General features: G+C 38.3%; 3 protein-coding genes across 3 annotated transcripts in view; 2 read left to right on the plus strand and 1 right to left on the minus strand.

The window, feature by feature from the left end:
- The first annotated feature begins 3,282 nt into the window (after positions 1–3,282).
- On the plus strand, positions 3,283–7,330 carry LOC117316285. Its single transcript, XM_033870822.1, has one exon. The coding sequence runs from the start codon at positions 3,443–3,445 to the stop codon at positions 7,328–7,330; it is 3,888 nt and encodes a 1,295-aa protein (XP_033726713.1). The 5' UTR covers positions 3,283–3,442.
- Positions 7,331–9,357: 2,027 nt separating this feature from the next.
- Positions 9,358–13,806, plus strand: LOC117316286. Its single transcript, XM_033870823.1, has one exon. It carries the CDS (start codon positions 9,358–9,360, stop codon positions 13,804–13,806), a length of 4,449 nt encoding a protein of 1,482 aa, XP_033726714.1.
- A 3,607-nt stretch (positions 13,807–17,413) lies between these two features.
- LOC117316115 (histone-lysine N-methyltransferase SETD1A-like) overlaps positions 17,414–24,652 on the minus strand; it is a 44,824-nt gene continuing 37,585 nt past the window's right edge. The window contains exons 4-5 of the mRNA XM_033870610.1: positions 23,927–23,998; positions 17,414–20,887 (exon numbers count right to left, since the gene is read on the minus strand). Of these exons, the coding sequence (XP_033726501.1) occupies positions 20,691–20,887; positions 23,927–23,998 (269 nt within the window). The 3' untranslated portion in view covers positions 17,414–20,690. The remainder of the gene's footprint in view (positions 20,888–23,926; positions 23,999–24,652) is intronic.

Raw genomic sequence — 24,652 nt, forward strand, 5'->3', positions numbered from 1 at the left:
TTACCTTCGAAATATATGTTGATGCACAGCTACATTGTTACATGTAATTTATTCAGTAATGGTTTGGAAGTCCCTGCGGTCGGCAAACCATGACAGCATACATTTTGTTTCGTCTTCCTAGATGTTTTAGCGTTGTTGAATAGATGTCGATAAAAATACCATGCCTTTTCCAAAACCGCTCGTAATCCTTCTTTGGTCACACTTCAAATACATATCCTTAGCTTCCCTCACCTACAAGACCAGTGAAACCAGGTAATTCAATACAACACCCCTCTTTAGTTGATTACATTTTTGATTGCGTTGCTAAAAATCTTCTTTTGCCGATATACTCTATAAGAAGAAGGCTTTCATCATTTTCATACATATATACATATATATTCTGTAAAGGGAATGGGTACGCCTCACCAGCCACGTTCTATGAACCGCAACTAAGGAAGGAGCGTCAAGTCCCTGTGGGAACAAGCGATGGCATACGTCTCATGACCTGTTTGGATGTTAACATTAACAAGTCTAGTATGGTAGATTTGACATTTGATTTAAGTAATTTAAACGAATATTTTTCATCGTAAATTTCTTATTACCCACCCGAAATGGATACGCTGGTTTTAAATGATGTTGCAGTTTCGTGTGTTTTGCTTTAGTTGCAATTTTTATATTTCATAAATGAATTTATAAAATTAGTAAAAGGAAAGTATTTTGCTCTCGTTATGAAAGCAATCCCATTTTAAAATGAAAATTGTCAACATAAAAATGAAGATGACCTACTTTTTGTCTTTAGGCTGTTGTTTACTGTCAACCTCCGAAGCTGCTGCGGGGGCGTTTTTATTTCAAAAGGATGCAGGAGGGGTTTTGATTACAGGTCAATATGGTGTGCGTACGGGGTAGGAGCTATATGTCCATTGTTCAGTAGTTTGGGCGTATCACTGTGTCACAGTCCCAACCATATTTTGCTATATACATATCCATTATATTCCAGGAAGTGGATATTTTCTATGTTGCTTGTACAATTATAATACGGTAGAATTTCTATTTATTTTATTGTGTAATTTATATTTAGTTTTGGTAATTATTTGTTATTTGCTATAAATACGGATTCTCGGACCCGGGTTCATAGCGAGTAAATTAGTGTGAGAGAGATATTCGCACGGGTAAACGGGCGAACCGGTTGTGTGACCTTGGAAGGTATACATGGGTTAAACAAGCGCAAAATACAGTTTGCGGTAAGTTATATTATATTTCTTATACACCAATGTGTTGGTTTTTAAACCCCGAAATCTGTTGCGTTTATATCCGAAGTATAACATGTTATTTTCTAATCGTAATGCGTACCGATGAGTACAGTTCATAGGTCTGTGAATGTAATGTTTATGAGGCTAATATTTAAAGTAACTGAGCTATGATTTTTGATGTAAAGTATAATATATGTTTAGAATTGTTGCATTTGCGGTAATTCATAACTTATTTGGTAGAATTAGCAAGTCTTACGAGTATTAAACGTGTATGTGTTTAGTTATCGTATTAGCTCTTATATAATATGTATAACTATATATATAGCGGGTATATCGCTAGTTTACTTTCTTTATATCAGTCTTTTATAAGAGTACAATTGAATAAGTATTACATAATGTGTCGTTTACATAAATAAGTGCATGTTGATAGAACTATGATGTAGATAAATACTATATCATTATGGTATTTGCATAGTGTAGTAAAACCTTTGGTTAGACATTCATATATATGTCGTTACAGTTTTAACCTATGATGGTGTGAGGGCAGATGTCAATTCAGACTGATATGGTATCCAGTAACCATAGTTTCCAGTCCTATGTGGGCAATACAAACACCATTATCACCAACTGATTGCAGTCCTGTGTGGGTAGCTGTTGGTGAGATGTTAAGTTGACAACTATTGGTGAGCTATCCTGTGTGGGCAGCTATATGCATCGTAAGAAGTCCTGTGTGGGCAGATTTTAAATGTTATGTCCTTTGTGGGCAACCATATCTCCATATTTCCATATGTCCTGTGTGGACGGATATAACTTTATACAGACCTTTGTGGTCAACCATATTTCCATATGTCCTGTGTGGACGGATATAACTTTATACAGACCTTTGTGGTCAACCATATTTCCATATGTCCTGTGTGGACGGATATAACTGTATACCGACCTTTGTGGTCAACCATATTTCCATATGTCCTGTGTGGGCGGATATAACTGTATACAGACCTTTGTGGACAACTTTATTCCCATATGTCCTGTGTGGGCATATTATATCTACATTTATGTGGCAACGTTGAGCAGATACATAAACTTGTCTTGACAATCTTTGTCTGGAGTGTAACAACTTTCTATGTGGACTGTACATCAGACACTATACGTCAGCCGTCATTGGAAGTATTTGTGGATTGCAGACCACCTGATTCAGAGTGTATGTATGTGTATGTTAGTTGGGAGAAAGTTGTATATATTGCTATTATTGCATATGTGACTGTTAAATATGTACATTATTGTAATAAACTCATGTATATAGTGTATATTGGGTATTTGTGCCATTCTTTACATCAACGCTGCTAGTCGTGCTCGTCCAGGTTACAGTTTTGGTGGCAGCGGTGGGATGACTGACTTTGCAGGATTGATGTGAATGGACCATTTCACCTTCTCATATATTATGTTTGGTTGAAACTCAACAGATTTCATCTTTGCCGTCGGTTGTAACTCGTAAATTACCCTACCTGTATTTGCGCTTATTTATTGAAGATGAGAGACAGGACTGTGAGTTGCTAGCACGGTAGAAATATTGATATCGTCTGTGCAGTGTCATATGTTGTTGTGTATGTACATATATGATTATTTTCATTTTCACTTTACAACTTTGCATAATGTCGTCGCTTCAGGATTTAATGAAAGCAGGAAAAGCAATGGGGTTTGAGAGTTCGGACCTGCGAGAGTTCATTCTTGCTGAGCATGTCAAGGAGAGAGAGGAAAGGCAACAGGAGCGTGAGGAAAGACGGGAAGAAGCTGAAAGACAACACCAGCTGTTGATATTGAAAGAGAAGAAGGAAGAGATGGCTTTACAGTTAACTCTTGAAAAGGAGCGTGAGGAGCGTTCTTCGAGAGAGCATGCAAGGAAGATGGAGGAATGGGAGTTTCAGAAAACTCAGGGATTAAATACTAGTGGGAATCAGGATCAGAGATCGTCACACAGTTTAGTAAAAGGTCCTAAACTGCCGCCTTATGAAGAAGGGGAGGACAACATTGACAGTTATTTACAACGGTTTGAGCTTTACGCTGCTACTCAGCATTGGGATAGGGATCGACAGTGGGCAACACACCTAAGCGCACTTCTAAAAGGCAACGCTTTGGATGTTTTTAGTCGACTACCAGTTGAGAAGGCACTGGATTATGATATCCTGAAAGAAGCTTTGCTGAGACGGTTTGAAATGACTGAGGAAGGTTTCCGACAGCGGTTCCGGAATGGTAGACCTGATGCAGGGGAAACATTTGCCCAGTTCGCTGTAAGGCTGGACAATTACATAGTCAGATGGCTGGAATTGGCAAAGACTGAGAAGACCTATGAGGGTTTGAAGGATTTGATACTTCGGGACCAGTTTTTGCAGGTTTGTGGAAGTGAGCTTAAACTCTTCTTGAAGGAGCGTATTCCACAATCTATAGCTGATATGGCGAAACTTGCAGATCAATACGCAGACGCAAGGGGTAATCCTTCAGGGCTGGTGAAAGCGAGGCATCCTGGACATAAACAGCAGTATCAGGGTAATCGTTCTCATATAGACTCTTCTAAGTCATTTGGTAAGAAGGAGGAACCGAAGGGAAAGTTCAGCAGCGGTGGTAGCAGTAACTTAGGAGGCAAATCGTGCTACATCTGTAAGAAGACAGATCATCTATCTTACAACTGCCCAGACAACTCTAAGAAGAAGCAGTCTCGTGTAGGATTAGTATCAGACCAGCACTCGACAGAGACAGACGAACACCGTAAGGAAAGTTCTACTGGTCGATCTAAAGGTAAGAAAAAGTATAACAGTCAATCTTCTTGTGGAGCATTAAGTTCGAGTGATGATGACGATGATGATCAGGAACAGCTAAGTATTTCTTGTAGTGCACCTGTTTTGGAGGTAGGTATGCCTGTGAAAGGATTGATTGGCACTCATGTCGTAACGGTTTTGCGGGACACTGGTTGTAGTGGTGTGGTCATAAGACGAAGTCTTGTGGACACTGATGATCTAACTGGAGACACGAGGACATGTACTTTAGCTGATGGTAGTAAGCTGAACGTTGCTACGGCTAATGTCGTCGTTGATACACCGTACTATCAAGGACCGGTTGTAGCCTGGTGTATGGATACTCCAATTTATGACCTTATATTGGGAAATATTGATGGTGTTAGACCCCCAGGAGATCCTAATCTTGAGTGGAACCTAGAGGATCATGTTAATGCAGTACAGACCAGGGCACAGAAGAAGTTAGAGGAGAGACCATATAGACCGCTGAAAGTCCCAAAGGTGTTCGAGGACATCGATCCAAACGAATTCAAAGATGCTCAGAAGTCGGATGAGACTTTGGCGAAGATACGTGAGATGGCGAATTCAGGAGATGTCAAGGACAGACGAGATGGTGGAAAATCGCATTTCTTCATGCGTAGTGGACTTGTCTATAGAGAGTACAAAAGCCCCTCTACCCAACAAGGACGGATATTCAAACAGTTGATCGTTCCAGTCAAGTATCGTGGAAAGGTTATGGAACTTGCTCATGACTCGATGATGGCAGGGCACTTGGGAGCCAAGCGCACCAGTGATAGGATTATGGCTGAGTTCTACTGGCCAGGAATGCAATCCGACGTAACAAGGTATTGTCGCTCGTGCGATGTGTGCCAAAGAACGTTTCCAAAAGGCAGAGTAACGAAAGTACCACTTGGAATGATGCCATTGATCGATGCTCCATTTCAGCGAGTAGCTATCGACATAGTAGGACCTTTACAACCTGCTACAGATCGGGGAAATCGATTCATCCTCACGATTGTTGACTATGCTACACGGTATCCAGAAGCAGTAGCGCTGAAGGGAATCGAAACTGAAAGAGTAGCAGAGGCACTTGTCGATGTCTATAGTCGGGTAGGAGTTCCCAAGGAGGTATTGACAGACCAAGGAAGTCAGTTTACATCATGTGTGATGCGAGAAGTGAGTAGACTACTTTCTGTTCGTCAGCTAACGACGACGCCCTATCATCCTATGTGCAATGGACTTGTTGAGCGCTACAACGGAACTCTTAAGCAGATGTTGAGAAGGATGTGCTCCGAGCGACCAAAGGACTGGGATAAATATTTGAACGCGTTGTTGTTTTCATATAGGGAAGTACCACAGGAGAGCTTAGGGTTTTCCCCTTTTGAATTGTTGTATGGACGTGTTGTACGCGGCCCGATGATGATACTTCGTGAGCTGTGTGAGAAGGAAGTTGCAGATCCTGAAGTAAAGAGCACTTACCAATATGTCCTTGATCTACGTGAACGACTAGAGGAAACATGTAAGTTAGCACAGGAGCAGCTTAAGAAGGCAAAGATCAGGCAGGCCAAGTTCTACAACAAGAAGGCGAAAGATCGAGAGATGAAACCAGGAGAAAAGGTGCTTGTCCTATTGCCAACGAAACGGAATAAACTCGAAATGCAATGGCGAGGACCGTATATTATCACGGAACGGAAAGGTCCTATGGATTATGTGGTATGCATTGATGGTAAACAGAAGGTTCTACATGCAAATTTGCTACGCTTGTACGTACAACGTGAAATGTCCGGGTCGAGTGTGAGTGGCGTTTTGAATAGTGTATGTTCATCTGTGGTTGAGGAAGATGACGGAGATGTTGAAGACGAGTTACCGAGTACTGATTGTTTCAACGTACCAACTCCTGTCAGGACAGAAACCGTAAATGATGTTCAGGTATCGGACTTACTGACTACTAAACAGAAGGAAGATGTGTCAGCTTTGTTGGATGAGTTCGCGGATGTGTTATCAGATGTTCCTGGTAGAACTCATATTTCTGCTCATGAGATTCGAACAACAACTGATGAACCAGTAAGGGCAAAGAACTATCCTATTCCATACAGTATGAAAGACACTATCCGAGAGGAAGTCGAGAAAATGCTGAAGATGGGAGTGATAGAGAAGTCTGATTCGCCTTATTCAGCACCAGTTGTAATTGTCAGGAAGAAGGACGGTACAAACAGGTTTTGCATCGATTACAGACAATTGAATCGTGTAACCATATTCGACGCAGAACCAATGCCCAACGCGGACGATATATTTTCGCGGCTCTCAGGAAACAAGTTCTTTTCTCGGTTAGACCTGAGCAAAGGATATTGGCAAGTTCCTATGGAAGAAAATTCGAAACAGAAGACAGCGTTTACCACACCTGTTGGTTTGTTTCAGTTTTCCGTCATGCCATTCGGATTGGTGAACGCACCGGCTAGTTTTTGCCGACTGATGAGGATCTTGTTGGATGGAATGAAGAAGATAGAAAGTTTCATCGATGACATTCTAATTTATACCAAGACTTGGGAAGAACATCTTGACATATTGCGGGAGTTGTTCGTACGGTTACGGAACGCCAACATAACAGCCAGACCAACTAAGTGTGCTTTAGGATTCCAGAGTTTGGAGTGCTTGGGGCACATGATTGGAGAACAACATTTACAACCCAACCCGGATAAAGTCAAAGCCATTCTTGATGCGAAGATTCCTGAAACCAAGAAACAAGTGCGATCTTTTATCGGTTTGGCGGGCTTTTACAGGAAATTCGTTCCAAATTTCGCCACGATTGCAGTGCCTTTGACAGACCTCACCAAGAAAGGCCAACCGAATAAAGTCATTTGGAATGAACCCCAAGACTTGGCTTTCAACACATTGAAGAAGATCTTATCGACAGGACCAGTTTTGAAGTTGCCGGATTTGAACGCCGAATTTATCCTCAGAACGGATGCATCGGACTATGGTGTCGGTGCCATTTTGTTACAAGAGGAGGATGGAGTGCTACATCCAGTGGCATACATGAGCAGGAAGCTCAAAGGTGGCGAACTTGCTTATTCGGTGATTGAAAAAGAATGTCTAGCAGTTGTATGGGGAATATGCAAATTTCAGAAATATCTGTACGGTCGACAGTTCATCTTGGAAACGGATCATCAGCCGTTGTTGTACCTCAACAGACTGAAGGGCACAAACTCTCGACTAATGAGATGGGCATTGCAGCTGCAACCACATCGTTTCCGAATCCGAGCTATCAAGGGAATGGATAATGTCGGAGCAGACTTTCTTAGCAGAGTGTAAGCATTTGATTGGCATGGTTGTGATGTGCGTTTGAGAAATAAAAGTATGTTTATTTCTGAAAGTGGGGGCGTATGTCACAGTCCCAACCATATTTTGCTATATACATATCCATTATATTCCAGGAAGTGGATATTTTCTATGTTGCTTGTACAATTATAATACGGTAGAATTTCTATTTATTTTATTGTGTAATTTATATTTAGTTTTGGTAATTATTTGTTATTTGCTATAAATACGGATTCTCGGACCCGGGTTCATAGCGAGTAAATTAGTGTGAGAGAGATATTCGCACGGGTAAACGGGCGAACCGGTTGTGTGACCTTGGAAGGTATACATGGGTTAAACAAGCGCAAAATACAGTTTGCGGTAAGTTATATTATATTTCTTATACACCAATGTGTTGGTTTTTAAACCCCGAAATCTGTTGCGTTTATATCCGAAGTATAACATGTTATTTTCTAATCGTAATGCGTACCGATGAGTACAGTTCATAGGTCTGTGAATGTAATGTTTATGAGGCTAATATTTAAAGTAACTGAGCTATGATTTTTGATGTAAAGTATAATATATGTTTAGAATTGTTGCATTTGCGGTAATTCATAACTTATTTGGTAGAATTAGCAAGTCTTACGAGTATTAAACGTGTATGTGTTTAGTTATCGTATTAGCTCTTATATAATATGTATAACTATATATATAGCGGGTATATCGCTAGTTTACTTTCTTTATATCAGTCTTTTATAAGAGTACAATTGAATAAGTATTACATAATGTGTCGTTTACATAAATAAGTGCATGTTGATAGAACTATGATGTAGATAAATACTATATCATTATGGTATTTGCATAGTGTAGTAAAACCTTTGGTTAGACATTCATATATATGTCGTTACAGTTTTAACCTATGATGGTGTGAGGGCAGATGTCAATTCAGACTGATATGGTATCCAGTAACCATAGTTTCCAGTCCTATGTGGGCAATACAAACACCATTATCACCAACTGATTGCAGTCCTGTGTGGGTAGCTGTTGGTGAGATGTTAAGTTGACAACTATTGGTGAGCTATCCTGTGTGGGCAGCTATATGCATCGTAAGAAGTCCTGTGTGGGCAGATTTTAAATGTTATGTCCTTTGTGGGCAACCATATCTCCATATTTCCATATGTCCTGTGTGGACGGATATAACTTTATACAGACCTTTGTGGTCAACCATATTTCCATATGTCCTGTGTGGACGGATATAACTTTATACAGACCTTTGTGGTCAACCATATTTCCATATGTCCTGTGTGGACGGATATAACTGTATACCGACCTTTGTGGTCAACCATATTTCCATATGTCCTGTGTGGGCGGATATAACTGTATACAGACCTTTGTGGACAACTTTATTCCCATATGTCCTGTGTGGGCATATTATATCTACATTTATGTGGCAACGTTGAGCAGATACATAAACTTGTCTTGACAATCTTTGTCTGGAGTGTAACAACTTTCTATGTGGACTGTACATCAGACACTATACGTCAGCCGTCATTGGAAGTATTTGTGGATTGCAGACCACCTGATTCAGAGTGTATGTATGTGTATGTTAGTTGGGAGAAAGTTGTATATATTGCTATTATTGCATATGTGACTGTTAAATATGTACATTATTGTAATAAACTCATGTATATAGTGTATATTGGGTATTTGTGCCATTCTTTACATCAACGCTGCTAGTCGTGCTCGTCCAGGTTACAGTTTTGGTGGCAGCGGTGGGATGACTGACTTTGCAGGATTGATGTGAATGGACCATTTCACCTTCTCATATATTATGTTTGGTTGAAACTCAACAGATTTCATCTTTGCCGTCGGTTGTAACTCGTAAATTACCCTACCTGTATTTGCGCTTATTTATTGAAGATGAGAGACAGGACTGTGAGTTGCTAGCACGGTAGAAATATTGATATCGTCTGTGCAGTGTCATATGTTGTTGTGTATGTACATATATGATTATTTTCATTTTCACTTTATAACTTTGCATAATGTCGTCGCTTCAGGATTTAATGAAAGCAGGAAAAGCAATGGGGTTTGAGAGTTCGGACCTGCGAGAGTTCATTCTTGCTGAGCATGTCAAGGAGAGAGAGGAAAGGCAACAGGAGCGTGAGGAAAGACGGGAAGAAGCTGAAAGACAACACCAGCTGTTGATATTGAAAGAGAAGAAGGAAGAGATGGCTTTACAGTTAACTCTTGAAAAGGAGCGTGAGGAGCGTTCTTCGAGAGAGCATGCAAGGAAGATGGAGGGATGGGAGTTTCAGAAAACTCAGGGATTAAATACTAGTGGGAATCAGGATCAGAGATCGTCACACAGTTTAGTAAAAGGTCCTAAACTGCCGCCTTATGAAGAAGGGGAGGACAACATTGACAGTTATTTACAACGGTTTGAGCTTTACGCTGCTACTCAGCATTGGGATAGGGATCGACAGTGGGCAACACACCTAAGCGCACTTCTAAAAGGCAACGCTTTGGATGTTTTTAGTCGACTACCAGTTGAGAAGGCACTGGATTATGATATCCTGAAAGAAGCTTTGCTGAGACGGTTTGAAATGACTGAGGAAGGTTTCCGACAGCGGTTCCGGAATGGTAGACCTGATGCAGGGGAAACATTTGCCCAGTTCGCTGTAAGGCTGGACAATTACATAGTCAGATGGCTGGAATTGGCAAAGACTGAGAAGACCTATGAGGGTTTGAAGGATTTGATACTTCGGGACCAGTTTTTGCAGGTTTGTGGAAGTGAGCTTAAACTCTTCTTGAAGGAGCGTATTCCACAATCTATAGCTGATATGGCGAAACTTGCAGATCAATACGCAGACGCAAGGGGTAATCCTTCAGGGCTGGTGAAAGCGAGGCATCCTGGACATAAACAGCAGTATCAGGGTAATCGTTCTCATATAGACTCTTCTAAGTCATTTGGTAAGAAGGAGGAACCGAAGGGAAAGTTCAGCAGCGGTGGTAGCAGTAACTTAGGAGGCAAATCGTGCTACATCTGTAAGAAGACAGATCATCTATCTTACAACTGCCCAGACAACTCTAAGAAGAAGCAGTCTCGTGTAGGATTAGTATCAGACCAGCACTCGACAGAGACAGACGAACACCGTAAGGAAAGTTCTACTGGTCGATCTAAAGGTAAGAAAAAGTATAACAGTCAATCTTCTTGTGGAGCATTAAGTTCGAGTGATGATGACGATGATGATCAGGAACAGCTAAGTATTTCTTGTAGTGCACCTGTTTTGGAGGTAGGTATGCCTGTGAAAGGATTGATTGGCACTCATGTCGTAACGGTTTTGCGGGACACTGGTTGTAGTGGTGTGGTCATAAGACGAAGTCTTGTGGACACTGATGATCTAACTGGAGACACGAGGACATGTACTTTAGCTGATGGTAGTAAGCTGAACGTTGCTACGGCTAATGTCGTCGTTGATACACCGTACTATCAAGGACCGGTTGTAGCCTGGTGTATGGATACTCCAATTTATGACCTTATATTGGGAAATATTGATGGTGTTAGACCCCCAGGAGATCCTAATCTTGAGTGGAACCTAGAGGATCATGTTAATGCAGTACAGACCAGGGCACAGAAGAAGTTAGAGGAGAGACCATATAGACCGCTGAAAGTCCCAAAGGTGTTCGAGGACATCGATCCAAACGAATTCAAAGATGCTCAGAAGTCGGATGAGACTTTGGCGAAGATACGTGAGATGGCGAATTCAGGAGATGTCAAGGACAGACGAGATGGTGGAAAATCGCATTTCTTCATGCGTAGTGGACTTGTCTATAGAGAGTACAAAAGCCCCTCTACCCAACAAGGACGGATATTCAAACAGTTGATCGTTCCAGTCAAGTATCGTGGAAAGGTTATGGAACTTGCTCATGACTCGATGATGGCAGGGCACTTGGGAGCCAAGCGCACCAGTGATAGGATTATGGCTGAGTTCTACTGGCCAGGAATGCAATCCGACGTAACAAGGTATTGTCGCTCGTGCGATGTGTGCCAAAGAACGTTTCCAAAAGGCAGAGTAACGAAAGTACCACTTGGAATGATGCCATTGATCGATGCTCCATTTCAGCGAGTAGCTATCGACATAGTAGGACCTTTACAACCTGCTACAGATCGGGGAAATCGATTCATCCTCACGATTGTTGACTATGCTACACGGTATCCAGAAGCAGTAGCGCTGAAGGGAATCGAAACTGAAAGAGTAGCAGAGGCACTTGTCGATGTCTATAGTCGGGTAGGAGTTCCCAAGGAGGTATTGACAGACCAAGGAAGTCAGTTTACATCATGTGTGATGCGAGAAGTGAGTAGACTACTTTCTGTTCGTCAGCTAACGACGACGCCCTATCATCCTATGTGCAATGGACTTGTTGAGCGCTACAACGGAACTCTTAAGCAGATGTTGAGAAGGATGTGCTCCGAGCGACCAAAGGACTGGGATAAATATTTGAACGCGTTGTTGTTTTCATATAGGGAAGTACCACAGGAGAGCTTAGGGTTTTCCCCTTTTGAATTGTTGTATGGACGTGTTGTACGCGGCCCGATGATGATACTTCGTGAGCTGTGTGAGAAGGAAGTTGCAGATCCTGAAGTAAAGAGCACTTACCAATATGTCCTTGATCTACGTGAACGACTAGAGGAAACATGTAAGTTAGCACAGGAGCAGCTTAAGAAGGCAAAGATCAGGCAGGCCAAGTTCTACAACAAGAAGGCGAAAGATCGAGAGATGAAACCAGGAGAAAAGGTGCTTGTCCTATTGCCAACGAAACGGAATAAACTCGAAATGCAATGGCGAGGACCGTATATTATCACGGAACGGAAAGGTCCTATGGATTATGTGGTATGCATTGATGGTAAACAGAAGGTTCTACATGCAAATTTGCTACGCTTGTACGTACAACGTGAAATGTCCGGGTCGAGTGTGAGTGGCGTTTTGAATAGTGTATGTTCATCTGTGGTTGAGGAAGATGACGGAGATGTTGAAGACGAGTTACCGAGTACTGATTGTTTCAACGTACCAACTCCTGTCAGGACAGAAACCGTAAATGATGTTCAGGTATCGGACTTACTGACTACTAAACAGAAGGAAGATGTGTCAGCTTTGTTGGATGAGTTCGCGGATGTGTTATCAGATGTTCCTGGTAGAACTCATATTTCTGCTCATGAGATTCGAACAACAACTGATGAACCAGTAAGGGCAAAGAACTATCCTATTCCATACAGTATGAAAGACACTATCCGAGAGGAAGTCGAGAAAATGCTGAAGATGGGAGTGATAGAGAAGTCTGATTCGCCTTATTCAGCACCAGTTGTAATTGTCAGGAAGAAGGACGGTACAAACAGGTTTTGCATCGATTACAGACAATTGAATCGTGTAACCATATTCGACGCAGAACCAATGCCCAACGCGGACGATATATTTTCGCGGCTCTCAGGAAACAAGTTCTTTTCTCGGTTAGACCTGAGCAAAGGATATTGGCAAGTTCCTATGGAAGAAAATTCGAAACAGAAGACAGCGTTTACCACACCTGTTGGTTTGTTTCAGTTTTCCGTCATGCCATTCGGATTGGTGAACGCACCGGCTAGTTTTTGCCGACTGATGAGGATCTTGTTGGATGGAATGAAGAAGATAGAAAGTTTCATCGATGACATTCTAATTTATACCAAGACTTGGGAAGAACATCTTGACATATTGCGGGAGTTGTTCGTACGGTTACGGAACGCCAACATAACAGCCAGACCAACTAAGTGTGCTTTAGGATTCCAGAGTTTGGAGTGCTTGGGGCACATGATTGGAGAACAACATTTACAACCCAACCCGGATAAAGTCAAAGCCATTCTTGATGCGAAGATTCCTGAAACCAAGAAACAAGTGCGATCTTTTATCGGTTTGGCGGGCTTTTACAGGAAATTCGTTCCAAATTTCGCCACGATTGCAGTGCCTTTGACAGACCTCACCAAGAAAGGCCAACCGAATAAAGTCATTTGGAATGAACCCCAAGACTTGGCTTTCAACACATTGAAGAAGATCTTATCGACAGGACCAGTTTTGAAGTTGCCGGATTTGAACGCCGAATTTATCCTCAGAACGGATGCATCGGACTATGGTGTCGGTGCCATTTTGTTACAAGAGGAGGATGGAGTGCTACATCCAGTGGCATACATGAGCAGGAAGCTCAAAGGTGGCGAACTTGCTTATTCGGTGATTGAAAAAGAATGTCTAGCAGTTGTATGGGGAATATGCAAATTTCAGAAATATCTGTACGGTCGACAGTTCATCTTGGAAACGGATCATCAGCCGTTGTTGTACCTCAACAGACTGAAGGGCACAAACTCTCGACTAATGAGATGGGCATTGCAGCTGCAACCACATCGTTTCCGAATCCGAGCTATCAAGGGAATGGATAATGTCGGAGCAGACTTTCTTAGCAGAGTGTAAGCATTTGATTGGCATGGTTGTGATGTGCGTTTGAGAAATAAAAGTATGTTTATTTCTGAAAGTGGGGGCGTATGTCACAGTCCCAACCATATTTTGCTATATACATATCCATTATATTCCAGGAAGTGGATATTTTCTATGTTGCTTGTACAATTATAATACGGTAGAATTTCTATTTATTTTATTGTGTAATTTATATTTAGTTTTGGTAATTATTTGTTATTTGCTATAAATACGGATTCTCGGACCCGGGTTCATAGCGAGTAAATTAGTGTGAGAGAGATATTCGCACGGGTAAACGGGCGAACCGGTTGTGTGACCTTGGAAGGTATACATGGGTTAAACAAGCGCAAAATACAGTTTGCGGTAAGTTATATTATATTTCTTATACACCAATGTGTTGGTTTTTAAACCCCGAAATCTGTTGCGTTTATATCCGAAGTATAACATGTTATTTTCTAATCGTAATGCGTACCGATGAGTACAGTTCATAGGTCTGTGAATGTAATGTTTATGAGGCTAATATTTAAAGTAACTGAGCTATGATTTTTGATGTAAAGTATAATATATGTTTAGAATTGTTGCATTTGCGGTAATTCATAACTTATTTGGTAGAATTAGCAAGTCTTACGAGTATTAAACGTGTATGTGTTTAGTTATCGTATTAGCTCTTATATAATATGTATAACTATATATATAGCGGGTATATCGCTAGTTTACTTTCTTTATATCAGTCTTTTATAAGAGTACAATTGAATAAGTATTACATAATGTGTCGTTTATATAAATAAGTGCATGTTGATAGAACTATGATGTAGATAAATACTATATCATTATGGTATTTGCATAGTGTAGTAAAACCTTTGGTTAGACATTCATATATATGTCGTTACAGTTTTAACCTATGATGGTGTGAGGGCAGATGTCAATTCAGACTGATATGGTATCCAGTAACCATAGTTTCCAGTCCTATGTGGGCAATACAAACACCATTATCACCAACTGATTGCAGTCCTGTGTGGGTAGCTGTTGGTGAGATGTTAAGTTGACAACTATTGGTGAGCTATCCTGTGTGGGCAGCTATATGCATCGTAAGAAGTCCTGTGTGGGCAGATTTTAAATGTTATGTCCTTTGTGGGCAACCATATCTCCATATTTCCATATGTCCTGTGTGGACGGATATAACTTTATACAGACCTTTGTGGTCAACCATATTTCCATATGTCCTGTGTGGACGGATATAACTTTATACAGACCTTTGTGGTCAACCATATTTCCATATGTCCTGTGTGGACGGATATAACTGTATACCGACCTTTGTGGTCAACCATATTTCCATATGTCCTGTGTGGGCGGATATAACTGTATACAGACCTTTGTGGACAACTTTATTCCCATATGTCCTGTGTGGGCATATTATATCTACATTTATGTGGCAACGTTGAGCAGATACATAAACTTGTCTTGACAATCTTTGTCTGGAGTGTAACAACTTTCTATGTGGACTGTACATCAGACACTATACGTCAGCCGTCATTGGAGGTATTTGTGGATTGCAGACCACCTGATTCAGAGTGTATGTATGTGTATGTTAGTTGGGAGAAAGTTGTATATATTGCTATTATTGCATATGTGACTGTTAAATATGTACATTATTGTAATAAACTCATGTATATAGTGTATATTGGGTATTTGTGCCATTCTTTACATCAACGCTGCTAGTCGTGCTCGTCCAGGTTACACACTGAATCCCTTGCTTGGGTCCTGTTGCTGGTAGGTATCCGATATTATACAAAATGTATGGGGGATCAGATCTGAAGGCATGTATCCTATTTGTGGAGGTTCCGAAATTGTTTAGGGTTCTGCGGGTGGGTAATCAATAGATTGTGCCCGTCCTTCATTTTTGTTAGTTCCTAGAAAATTCTTGGTACCCTGCTGATGGGTATCCAATACTTTATGGGGGTCCTGCTGGTGGAAATCAAATGCTTTTTTGGGATTCGGCAGTTTTTCGGGATCCTGCTGGTAGGTATATATTACTTTGTGTGGGTCCGGCAGTTTTTAGGGGCCCCACTGGTGGGTATCCAATACTTCGTTGGGTCCGGCAGTGTTTAGGGGCCCCACTGGTGGGTATCCAATACTTCGTTGGGTCCGTCAGTTTTTAGGGGCCCCACTGGTGGGTATCCAATGCTTTGTTGGGTCCGTCAGTTTTTAGGGGCCCCAATGGTGAGTATCCAATACTTTGTTCGGTACGGCAGTTTTTAGGGGCCCCACTGGTGGGTATCCAATGCTTTGTTGGGTCCGTCAGTTTTTAGGGGCCCCAATGGTGAGTATCCAATACTTTGTTCGGTACTGCAGTTTTTAGGGGCCCCACTGGTGGATATCTAATACTTTGTTGGGGTCCGGCAGTTGCTAGGGGCCCCACTGGTGGGTATCCAATACTTTGTTGGGTCCTGGCAGTTTATGGGGATTCTGTCGGAAGGGGGTATCCCATTGTTGGTGAAATCATCCCTTGCACTGAAATGAATATTCGTGTGACCGAAATATTTTCCCCAATATTACTTTTGATATACAGTCAATATATTATGTATTATATTGATCACCAATAAAACTTATTTTGACATAAGACAATAGCTCTATTACATTATTGTGTTATTTTTGAAGATTAGTTAATTTTTGTTTTTATAAATGATTGGATGTTTTTTCAAACAATATATATGCCTCGATTAAATGAGTGGGAACTGCTTATGACAATATATTATTTGTATCATGTCTATGCTGTTATATGACTTCATTCTATACATTGTATATATAGTTGTCAGATTTATGTAAGTGTCCTGACACTTGATTCTGATTCCTTTTTGTATAATTTATATGCTTTATATACATTGCCCCAAACCCCATTCTCCCGTGGCGCAACAGGGGGAGGATCCCAAAAAGAAAATAATCCTTATATCGTAAAGAACATAACCGTTTTTGACCAAGTTTGATCTGAAGCATCCTTAACTCATTATGTCATTCTTCTTTGCTTTTCTTTCTTTGTAATCATTATCAGTATACTGTGTCATTATCACAATCTTTGTAAGATGTATTTGTGAAGAGGGCTTTTACATCCACATTGTGTCTTACGATTAACTATGCTTAAATCACTGAAGTGGAACCTTGTTTTATAAACTTTAGGTCTACGTGGAAGTACGGCCGTCTTTTTCAAAACAACAGGGAAGTATTCTTATTGAGTTCAAGTAAATGTCGTATTCACTTAATTTCTCTAATGCATTCATTTCAGTTAATTTTCTTCAGATAAATATTCATTTTTGTTTGAAAATTTGCTATCATCTAACATTTACATTCCTAGGTATCGCCCCGATGCAGCGCGTAGGATTTTATCGGAAACAGTCAAACGTCGTAGCCACTCAATTCATATCATTAATCTTATATAATTGAGATTGAAACAAGTTCACATTGGCCAAAAAATAACTTTGTCCTTTTCAGTGAGACTTCGTTTACTCGAACTCTGATAACTGCAGACCTTGCTTAACTCGGAGTAAAAGTTTAGTAGTAACATCCGTCTAGATTTAGATGTTTTTGGAACACACAACTAACAAAGAAATGATTTAAATTCTTTGTGTCGTTTATTGGTATAGACAAACAGCAAAGCAAAAGTTCAATGCTACACCATGTTTTTACATACTGCATTTCATGTGTGAATAAAGAATTATTAGTCAATATCAAAATAACTGTTTTCAAATTTACCTAAAACACAATATCACACATGAAGTACATATCTACTGCAAAGTATCCCTCCGCCGAAAAAGCAAACAAAAATTCACCCAAAACACTTATTTCGAGCGATGTATTTTACAATCCTTGAAACCTAACGTGATAACAAAGGAAATTGCCTCATTTGTAACAAGCATGTATAAGCTAAAATACCATAAAATCTAGAAGATAAGATGTGGCTCATTTTCTTTCACAGTAAGCAAATACAGGCTTATTTGGAAGAAAGACTCACATTGTATTTGCTTATGAGATTACAATTTGATGCAAACGACCAGCTATTTTCTTTTAATATGATGAAATATGACAAATCCAGAAATTCCACAGTGTGTGAAGTATTCTTTGCCTATAAACGGACCGTTGAAAAATGTATAATCAACATGCAACAGAGCATAAAGACATGTAGGGGCACACGATATCTGTTATAATATCTGGAAAATGTCGGATACTACATGGGCTGAGAATTATATTACATATTTTCAGAAAAGGCAAATTTCTAAGTTAATATATTGCTTGTAAGAAACCACAACCTTATTTCGACTTATTCGGCCTATATTGAGGTCGTTTGAACTTCGAGTTTTTAGGGTAAGTTATTGCCCCATATTAACGTTTTATATGTCTTCCCGTTACAATTCATAATTATACTGAAACAACAAAACGTCGTTTTTACTTAATTCCTCTTTGGTGTTTATTTATAAATTACTTCCAGACTTGACCTAATGTGATGTTTTTAGAATCTGTGAATTATTTTACAGATTCAAAATTCTGTAAAGATATTAAAATGGTTCACGTACTTTACAACGGGAGTTAACTCTCGAATGTCATCAGAACAGATCTCTAGAACCATTAAGTAATTATTATTAAAGGCTACCATGTATATTTTCTTACTGTTCAATAATATTTAAACCAGTCAATAGTATACAACTGGTAACGTAGTTTTGTTTTGATTGTTCAGAAAATTATATCTCACATTGTGCTGCGTTTGTTTTAATTGTTCTAAAATTCCAAATTTATGAATGCATATTGTATTGTTTTTTAAAGAAGCATCACAAGGCGTAATTTGTGTTATTGTTAATAACTGTTCCATATCGATTACCTTAAATTGTGACATGAAATAATACCCTGACATCGTTCTTACTGTTCACAAAGTTATGCTAATATCTTTAGTAAGCTATAATATATGTTAAATAACTTTACTTTACAACTTTGATGTATAATGAGATTAATTGATATATGTTTAGTAAGCTGTACAAATATCGTGACATTGCTCTAGATGTTCAATAAGATGTTCTTATATTTTTAGAAAGCTGCAACAAAAAACGTGACATTGTTCAAAATGTCCAATAAGATGTTCTAACAATTCTAGTAAGCTGTAACATATAACGTGACATTGTTCAAAATGTTCAATGAGATGTTCTAACAATTCTAGTAAGCTGTAACAAATAACGTGACATTGTTCAAGATGTTCAATAAGATGTTCGAACAATTCTAGTAAGCTGTAACATATAACGTAAAATTGTTCAAGATGTTCAATAAGATGTTCTAACAATTCTAGTAAGCTGTAAAAAATAACGTAAAATTGTTCAAGATGTTCAATAAGATGTTCTAACAATTCTAGTAAGCTGTAACATATAACGTAAAATTGTTCAAGATGTTCAATAAGATGTTCTAACAATTCTAGTAAGCTGTAACATATAACGTGAGATTGTTCAAAATGTTCAATAAGATGTTCTAACAATTCTAGTAAGCTGTAACAAATAACGTGAAATTGTTCAAGAAGTTCAATAAGATGTTTTATCATTTTAGTAACCTGTAACAAACGTCACAATTTCTAACTTTAATTATAACTTAACTAGCATGTGACACTTCTCAATATATTATAACTAACACAAAATTATTGTCATTTTGTATACCACAGTTCAATTTTTTAATAATCATTCAAAAAGTTGTCCATAACTTCATGATATATTTCTTTAACTATAAAACAATTGAAATCAAATGCATACTCGAAACTAACTTGAATCAATCCAATAATGTATGATTATTCGAAGTCATACTGAAATCACTGGTGTTTATATCAGTCACAAAATACTCTATTGAATAGAAAACCTAGTTAGTAGTACAAACGAGTGAACTGAATGCAATTATCTAATTTTCGTATACTCACGGTTAATGCATGAAACTCGAAGATTAGGTTTTGATATAATCACGGGTAATACATGAAACGCGAAGATTAAGTTTTGATATAATCACGGGTAATACATGAAACGCGAAGATTAAGTTTTGATATAATCACGGTTAATACATGAAACGCGAAGATTAAGTTTTGATATAATCACGGTTAATGCATGAAACGCGAAGATTAAGTTTTGATATAATCACAGTTAATACATGAAACGCGAAGATTAAGTTTTGATATAATCACGGTTAATGCATGAAACGCGAAGATTAAGTTTTGATATAATCACAGTTAATACATGAAACGCGAAGATTAAGTTTTGATATAATCACGGTTAATGCATGAAACGCGAAGATTAAGTTTTGATATAATCACGGTTAATGCATGAAACGCGAAGATTAAGTTTTGATATAATCACGGTTAATACATGAAACGCGAAGAATTCATTCTGATATAATCACGGACCATGTTAAAAGAGCGAAGATAAAGACCCTTTTTACCGTGAGTCATATCATCTGCGGATTTATATTATATGCCTGTCTACATACACATAAATAGCAGGATGAGTTTATCTTTTATTGTAGATTATTGAATGTCGTACCTGCTATCCATTTCCCTCGGGGACAACTGCGTAGTATTATCGCCGCGAAATTAATCAACAGTAACAACGTGAGATTGAAAATTTTGATAAACAATTCATGGAAAACATATCTTTAAAGCATTTCAGAATATGATAATGGTTTTCTGAATATTTAGTTTAAGGGAATATATCATGAAGTTACAACAATCACATTAAATATCATATAGAATTTTTTATACTAGATAAAAAAAAGGATGTTTAAGTTGTATGCTAGTCACATGTAAAAAAAACATTACAAGCTGACTCTCCTTGGATATTGGCACTTGTAAAAATACTAGTTCAATTACGGAGTTATTTTAACAGTGGTCCAGAACATGCTGTGTCAAAGTAACATTTCCAGAACGCCCAGCGCTCAGCCAAAGTGACGGCCTTACGCATACAAGTCCGCTTTGGCTTAGAAGGTGGGGTCGGTGGTTCATACAGGGGATTCTTTGCCATAACCTTTCCTTGCTTGTAGTTAGGCTTATATCGGCGGTAACATTCGAAGCCTGCAAAATAGGCAAACACAAATTTTGATTTACGCATATTCTCAACCTGTACAGGAAAAAAAGGAGCAATTACCTTTTAATGTGGAATATACAACGACTTGTTTTGTTTAAAGCGAATGTAACTTTGGTTTCCATACTCATTGGAAGATGATTAATTCTTTTAAATAGGGAAATGGGTTTAAGATAAAGCAATGCACCAGCTTTTATCGTAAAACATGTTCTGTAAATACATATTTTGTTCAAAACACGTTTTATATCGATCGATATTTGTAAACCATGCTACTGGAAATAGGCCGAATGAAGTCGGGTGCGAGTAATGAGTCTATGCAGTATTCTGCTTACGAACGGTAAAATTGCATTCTTGTAGGATCTACCGAATTGAAATACTATTCTTTTGCACTGATTTCTGTATTTAATATTAACTAGGAATGCGGACAATTGAAATATCGAAATTAAGGGAAAGTCTAGGTTTTTTAAACAATATTTTAATATATTTCGCCAGATAATAGTTTCCAACTGACTTCTTTTACAGTTATAACCGCTTTAAATCATTCGAATTAATAGTCTATTCCAACTCCCTATTCACTTTTCTTTTATCTGTTTTTTTTATCGGGTTTTGTTTTTTGTTCGCTTCTAATCATCACCACTCTAGGTCATTGTACTACCGAAAAGTCAAAGAATGACAAAACATTCGCAGGATGCAGTATAATTAACTTTGGCTCAAATATAACCATCAATTTGGTTTGAAAGGTGCTATTATCTTGTGTTTCTTTTGCACACCATTTGCCCATACACTTTAGAAAAGAGCATATTTCTCCAATGTCTTCTGTTAAGGATCTGCTCTTGTGAAAAGTCGAAATTTTCTGATGACAAACTTTTAAAATGTTATACCTCATTTCCAAGGGGAGAATACCGAGATATAAAAAAGAATCGCTGTTACAATGTGTTATCGGACATGGAATGTTTTTAGAATTGATAAACCGTCTATATTCTTTTTTAGATTAGAAGCTAGATTGACCAAATCAATTATCTCTAATCAGAACAGCAAATTATGTAACCCATTCCCCTAAATTTTGAAGTATAAAATACCCAATTTTCACCATTTTTCCTACATTTAACGCTTCATATAAAAAGTTCTGCTGACTAGCATTTTAAGATATTCTGCAGATCGGGGGGTCGGTGTGCTTTAATTTTTGTACCGAACTGATATTTACTTTTCAGCTTTTTGGGTATAAATTTTAAAGTGCTGAAGTTAAAATAAAAGAGAAAATGAAATGCCAAAAGGCTATTTGTTGTGGATTATTTTCCATGTATTAAATATTGTACATTTTTAAAGTAAAGATTAATTAGAAATATTCATAACTGCCATAGCAATTATGTTTTAAGTAAAAACAGTCCAAAAATATGAAACCTGAGCCATAAACAAAATGCAAGAAAAAATTCGTTTAAAAGCAAATAAATCTGCTAACTTCAGAAGTCTGTTTTTTTTCATATATATATTACAAATGCATTTTATGCAAGATCGAAACGAGACTTCAACGTGACTGAAACCTCAGAAGAGCAGATCCTTAAGCATAAACATTAGAGAGCCTAAGATTAAAGAAAGCTAATATCGTTGCGCAGTTGAAGGGACATTTCAGATACCGGGATAGATCTAGGGCACAAAATAAAAGTGATTCCTTTTTTTCTTAAAATCGGAATGTCTATAGCAACAACGTTAAACTCCGTAAAAGTAAGTACAATTAAACATGTAGGTCATTTAACATATTACCGAGTCCGAATGAAAACATGAAATAATGATCATCTCGCAGGTATTCGTGCCTTTTTAAGACTTTGAGATTCGTCCTTATCCTATATGCTAGATTTACATTCTGAGGTATACACAAACATGTTTTTAATCTCTTCAAAGTCCAATACAGATTTAAAGTTTATGTATTCACAACTGTGACTCCTCTTCTATATCTGAACAATTCATTAGGACCTTTCCATTTTGTATGACTCCCTTTCTAGATTGTCATTCTTTGATCCGAAGCATCATTGACGAGTTATAGAAGAATATAGCTATATGAAACGGTTCATCCGTCGCTTATCAGGTATTGCTTAAAGGTGAGATAAATAGAGGTTACACAACGGGTGGTTGTTGGATATGGAATTTATTTTACACGAGTAAGTTATTTTTTAAAAGTTACAAAAGACACGAGCTTTAGCGAGTGTTTGTTTGGCAACCTTTTAAAAAATAACTTACGAGTGTGAAAATAAGTTCCATATCCAACAATTTCGAGTCGTGTGGACCTGTTTTCGACCACAATAATATCGGCTTGAATCAAAGGAAAACGTTGCCAAGTATAATTTCGCGTATGCAAATAAAGTGTACCGGTGAACGGCCGGGACCTGGTGATGTGACATCATTAGATTATTGATGACGTCAATAACAATTGCAGCTTGGTCAAAGTCACCGTGTTAGCCAATCAAATGCGTACAGAGGTATTAGCCAACATGGTGGTATAAACAGATTGTTAATCAACAGCTGTAACGATTAACTGATGGTCTGAGAGTTGAATAACAAATGGTATTGTGGTAGAAATATAGTTTTATAAAGACCCGGTAGAATCAAATATCAACCGAAGGTGAAGCCTGATATCAATAGTTTACATTACATATACCAGGTCGGTATAAAACTGTAATATCGAATCAAGGGTTCTTATTTTTTTATGTTAGGTAGTGTATGAAACTTATTTACAAAAGGATGTAAATGCATAAAATGTATCTTGTTAACAGGAGAAATTTGATTGGGGCACTGCGACGTTACATCTTACAATTATAATGACGTCATCAACGCCATATAGACCCTGCGTTCCTCAATATAGAAACGTCAGATTAATAAAGTGTCTCAAAATACTGTCCTACACGTGACCACGTTTTAGCCAATGAGAATGAAGGAAATATCTATTACTTACAGTGAAAGATCATTCACTTGTATGTCCTTTGGCGTAATTCTCAATTACTTATCAGATAATGTAGAAATTAACATCAAATTACCTGTCTTGCACGCACAGAGATCATCACAAGTCTCCCCCAGTCCAGGTTGTTTCATCTGGCAAGTACCGGAAGCTGAAGTAAAAGGAAAAGGTACTTTTCTAACTGAGAGATAAATTGTTTAAGTTCATTCTCAAGCTATAAGTTTGAAAAATATTTGGTTTATAAGAAGACTGTGTTTATTTTTAAGAGTATGTAGCTTGTAATTTAAGAGGATTTTGTTTTTCTTTACTCATGTTCTTTTTCCACCAGGCTTAATATTTGTCTTTGGCTAATACCCGAACAAAAAAACTCGAATATCGAAATGATGTATTTACCCCTCTGTAAAGATTAATGAAACACAGAGCATGTTATTGGTATTAATTTTATACATGGCACAATAGGTTTAATGACATGAACATTAAAACTGCATGAAAATAAAGAAGTAAACATATATTGTCTTGGCGTCGGTGGTATTATGTATGTGACGTAGCCGTCAAGTTAAAGAGGACAGTTAGGGAAAACATCTCCGCTGATACCGTCAAACAGGCTCTAACACTTCAAGGGGATTTCAGTCAATTAATAATGTTGTTTGATCAAAACCAAATTAACTTATTTTAATTATAATTGTTAATGACTGACATTTGGAACCCAATGTTACTAATTATAAGATAGAGGCCAGTGAGGGGTCAGTGTGCATTTGCGCAGTAATATACAGCGCATCCTTTGTCCTTTTCCATCCCCGATTTA

The sequence above is a fragment of the Pecten maximus genome, chromosome 18, assembly GCF_902652985.1.
Source record: "Pecten maximus chromosome 18, xPecMax1.1, whole genome shotgun sequence".
Taxonomy (NCBI): domain Eukaryota; kingdom Metazoa; phylum Mollusca; class Bivalvia; order Pectinida; family Pectinidae; genus Pecten; species Pecten maximus.